Source organism: Salvelinus namaycush, chromosome 18 (genome assembly GCF_016432855.1).
Source record: "Salvelinus namaycush isolate Seneca chromosome 18, SaNama_1.0, whole genome shotgun sequence".
Classification (NCBI taxonomy): Eukaryota; Metazoa; Chordata; class Actinopteri; order Salmoniformes; family Salmonidae; genus Salvelinus; species Salvelinus namaycush.
The window spans coordinates 39,359,611-39,364,610 of NC_052324.1; the positions used below are offsets into that span (position 1 = coordinate 39,359,611).

Consider the following 5,000-nt stretch of genomic DNA (forward strand, 5'->3'; position numbering starts at 1 on the left):
AGAACCTCTACCCCGATCTACAGAACCTCTACCACAGTCCAGAGAACCTTGTCCCTGATCCACAGAATCTCTACCCCGATCTACAGAACCTCTTCCCTGATCTACAGAACCTCTTCCCTGATCCACAGAACCTCTACCCCGATCTACAGAACCTCTACCCTGATCTACAGAACCTCTACCCTGATCTACAGAACCTCTACCCTGATCTACAGAACCTCTTCCCTGATCTACAGAACCTCTTCCCTGATCTACAGGACCAATACCCCGATCTACAGAACCTCTTCCCTGATCTACAGAACCTCTTCCCTGATCTACAGAACCTCTTCCCTGATCTACAGAACCTCTTCTCTGATCTATAGAACCAATACCCCGATCTACAGAACCTCTTCCCTGATCTACAGAACCTCTACCCTGATCTACAGAACCTCTACCCTGATCTACAGAACCTCTACCCTGATCTACAGAACCTCTACCCTGATCTACAGAACCTCTTCCCTGATCTACAGAACCTCTTCCCTTATCTACAGAACCTCTTCCCTTATCTACAGAACCTCTTCCCTGATCTACAGAACCTCTACCCTGATCCACAGAACATCTACCCCGATCTACAGAACCTCTACCACGATCCACAGAACCTCTACCACGATCCACAGAACCTCTTCCCTGATCTCCAGAGAGAGCCTCTGTAACGGCTTTCTTCCTGGGATGAAGGAGAGGACCAAAATGCAGCGCAGTTAGTGTTCAACATGTTTAATATAACGATAAACGATGAACATTAACAAATAACAAAATAACAAACGTGAAAGCCGAGACAGTCCTATCTGGTGCAGAACACAAACACAGAGACAGGAAACAACCACCCACAATCCCCAACACAAAACAAGCCACCTATATATGATTCTCAATCAGGGACAACGATTGACAGCTGTCTCTGATTGAGAACCATATTAGGCTGGACACAGAAACAGACTAACTAGACACACAACATAGAATTCCCACCCAGCTCACGTCCTGACCAACACTAAACAAGCAAAACACATAAGAAATCTGGTCAGGACGTTACAGCCTCAGAAGTGGAGATGGGCTGTCTAGGAGTATCAACCTGGTGTTTATGAAGAGAGGGGATGGTGGAAAGGGGACGTATGAACAGATGAAAAGAGGAGATGGTGGATAGCAGACGCATGAACAGACGAAATGCTCTGAGCAAAGCTCCAACACTTTTGGGAAGAAGTTGAAGGTATGATCTTATGAAAACAAGGGACTGTGGATGGTTAAGGAAGGGGGGACGGTATGAAGAAGAGAGAGAGAAGAGGAGATGGGGGACAGGACGGTGGCTGAGCAAAGCCCCAACACTCGTGGGTAAAGTTGGAGGGATGATTGCTTCCCCCCAACGTCCTCAAATCCCTGCTATGCCACCAACGACCTCAGAAACCCCTGCTACGCCACCAACAACCTCAGAAATCCCTGCAATGCCACCAACGTCCTCAGAAACCCCTGCTACACCACCAACGACCTCAGAAACCCCTGCTATGCCAAAAACGCCCTCGGAAATCACTGCTATGCCAATATCGTCCTCGGTGCTGAGTAGTAGGGGGTTGGTGAAGCAAGGGATTTAAACATGTTAGCTTGAAAGTTTCAACTACGTCTATTCCCTTTGGCGGAAAGCAAGCAGGCGAGGTACGTAGAGGATGAGGGAGGGAGGGAGGGAGGGAGGGAGGGAGGGAGGGAGGGAGGGAGGGAGGGAGGGAGCTGAACAAAGGCCAGAGTTGGAAGGGAGGAGGGAGATGGAGAGGTGGAGAGGTACAGCAGCACTCAACCCTTTATCCTGGATCCATCCATCCTGTGACTTAAGACAACCAGGCTGAGAGGAGAGAGAGAGAGAGGAGGGATGGCAGCACCTGTCATGTCAGACTCATATCATACCACACACAGACAGACACACACACACACACACACACACACACACACACACACACACACACACACACACACACACACACACACACACACACACACACACACACACACACACACACACACACACACACACACACACACACACACACACACACACACACACACACACACACACACAGAACCCCAGAAGACTCGCTTTACGCCCCTGATATCACTGGCCGGCCCGGGCAGAGCTACAGTACAGCGAAGGGTTTTGAGTTTGTTGTCATCTGGAACGTTTAACAAAAGAACGTCCAGTCTGTTCCGTTCTGGGTTGCTAGGTGACATTTCAGCACCAGATGACTACAGACCCACTCTGTCCGTGGAGGTTCACACTCTGGGAACTAGTTCTGAGTGATGGGCCTTACCGTAAACATGAACCAGCCAAGGCAGAGCTAAAAACTACACTACTGTTTAGTAATGTTGTTGAGGGAAGTCAACTGCAGCAAAATAGAGTGATGCACATTAGACAGAGCAGAGACGGCCGAAATAAAACGATGTCATTTCCATTGATTTCCTCGTTCCTCTGAATCTCCATTAAAAGTACACTTGTATCCAGCAGCAGGCTCTCGTTGTCAGAGAAACCAACCCGCGATGTTAAAAGATAAACAACCAGACCAGTAGTACAGACTACAACATGTGTCGTAGTAGCACGTCCACCGGTAGCACGTCAACTCTCTAGAGACCGCAGGAGCGGTAGAGATACTCTTAATGATCGGCTATGAAAAGCCAACTGACATTTACTCCTGATTATTATTTGACCATGTTGGTCATTTATGAACATTTTGAACATCTTGGCCATGTTCTGTTATAATCTCCACCCGGCACAGCCAGAAGAGGACTGGCCACCCCTCATAGCCTGGTTCCTCTCTAGGTTTCTTCCTAGGTTTTGGCCTTTCTAGGGAGTTTTTCCTAGCCGCCGTGCTTCTACACCTGCATTGCTTGCTGTTTGGGGTTTTAGGCTGGGTTTCTGTACAGCACTTCGAGATATTAGCTGATGTACGAAGGGCTATATAAAATAAACTTGATTTGATTTGATGTGTAGTGAATGTTATGGGTCTCTCACTGTCCTCCAATCTGTGTCACTCGCAAGATGGACGAAAGTAAAAGGCACACACACACACAGCTAACCAGCTAGTAATTCCACAATGGCTACATGACCAGCATAGTGAGTGTTTAGAGTGTAAACCTCCATGCGTTTGATCCCTCCTGCCCCTCTCCCTCCGTAGTACGAGGCGTCTACAGTCGCCCACTTCTTCTTGGGCAGGTGGTCATCCTCCTCCGGCTCCTACGGGGATAACAAACACGTCATGAATGTCAGTGCACAAAGTCACACACACACGCACGCACGCACGCACGCACACACACACACACACACACATATACAAAAACACACAGATTTACACATATGAAAGCATGTGAATAGAATGACCCTGAAAACTTGGACTTAGAAGTCAATGCTGGGTGATGTAATGCTGGGTGATGTAATGCTGGGTGATGTAATGCTGGGTGATGTAATGCTGGGTGATGTAATGCTGGGTGATGTAATGCTGGGTGTTGTAATGCTGGGTGATGTAATGCTGGGTGCTGTAATGCTGGGTGATGTAATGCTGGGTGATGTAATGCTGAGTGTTGTAATGCTGGGTGATGTAATGCTGGGTGATGTAATGCTGGGTGATGTAATGCTGGGTGATGTAATGCTGGGTGATGTAATGCTGGGTGATGTAATGCTGGGTGATGTAATGCTGGGTGTTGTAATGCTGGGTGATGTAATGCTGGGTGCTGTAATGCTGGGTGCTGTAATGCTGGGTGATGTAATGCTGGGTGATGTAATGCTGGGTGATGTAATGCTGGGTGATGTAATGCTGGGTGTTGTAATGCTGGGTGTTGTAATGCTGGGTGTTGTAATGCTGGGTGTTGTAATGCTGGGTGTTGTAATGCTGGGTGATGTAATGCTGGGTGATGTAATGCTGGGTGATGTAATGCTGGGTGTTGTAATGCTGGGTGTTGTAATGCTGGGTGATGTAATGCTGGGTGTTGTAATGCTGGGTGTTGTAATGCTGGGTGTTGTAATGCTGGGTGATGTAATGCTGGGTGATGTAATGCTGGGTGCTGTAATGCTGGTTGTTGTAATGCTGGGTGCTGGGTGTTGTAATGCTGGGTGATGTAATGCTGGGTTGTAATGCTGGGTGCTGGGTGTTGTAATGCTGGGTGATGTAATGCTGGGTGTTGTAATGCTGGGTGTTGTAATGCTGGGTGTTGTAATGCTGGGTGTTGTAATGCTGGGTGCTGGGTGTTGTAATGCTGGGTGATGTAATGCTGGGTGATGTAATGCTGGGTGCTGGGTGTTGTAATGCTGGGTGTTGTAATGCTGGGTGCTTGGTGATGTAATGCTGGGTAATGTAATGCTGGGTGATGTAATGCTTGATTATGAGACATATTAAATGTGAGCCTCCCAGTGGATATGTCAGCTAGTGTTGAAATGAGGAACAGATTTACTGCAGACCTCTCTGTGCACGATGACAACCTGGCTGATCTTTGGCTTGCGTCATTTACAGTTGGTAAGGACATCAGCTCCTTCAAGAGCAGCAAGTAGAGTTTTGATTCAATAGTATCTGTTGGTACTGAGTTGTTCTGCTGAGTTGTTCTACTGAGTTGTTCTCCTGAGTTGTTCCGCTGAGTTGTTCCGCTGAGTTGTTCCGCTGAGTTGTTCCGCTGAGTTGTTCCGCTGAGTTGTTCCGCTGAGTTGTTCCACTGAGTTGTTCCACTGAGTTGTTCCACTGAGTTGTTCCGCTGAGTTGATCCAGGAAGTAAAGAGAGGAAGGCTTCACACCACTCTCTCACTTGAGTATCTTACCTGGTTATTTTCAGATGATCTCATTTAGCTATTTTCTAGCTTTGGCAAGTATATGTGTGTGTTTTTTTAAATATCCCAGTTAGCTCATCTCCCTGTAGGTTTTACAGACGCTCCGCACCCCGTGGCTGCAACCCTTCTAATGTAGTGTACCCTGCGCGGAACAAACCATGTGGAATTCCTGGTCCAG

At 47.7% G+C, this 5,000-nt stretch overlaps 1 protein-coding gene across 1 annotated transcript in view; it reads right to left on the reverse strand.

Annotated features, from left to right (window-relative positions):
- Positions 1 to 5,000, reverse strand: part of LOC120063427 (anthrax toxin receptor 2-like) — a 147,005-nt gene that overhangs the window by 68,995 nt on the left and 73,010 nt on the right. The window contains exon 13 of the mRNA XM_039013797.1: positions 3,146 to 3,244. Coding sequence (XP_038869725.1) covers positions 3,146 to 3,244 — 99 coding nt within the window. The remainder of the gene's footprint in view (positions 1 to 3,145; positions 3,245 to 5,000) is intronic.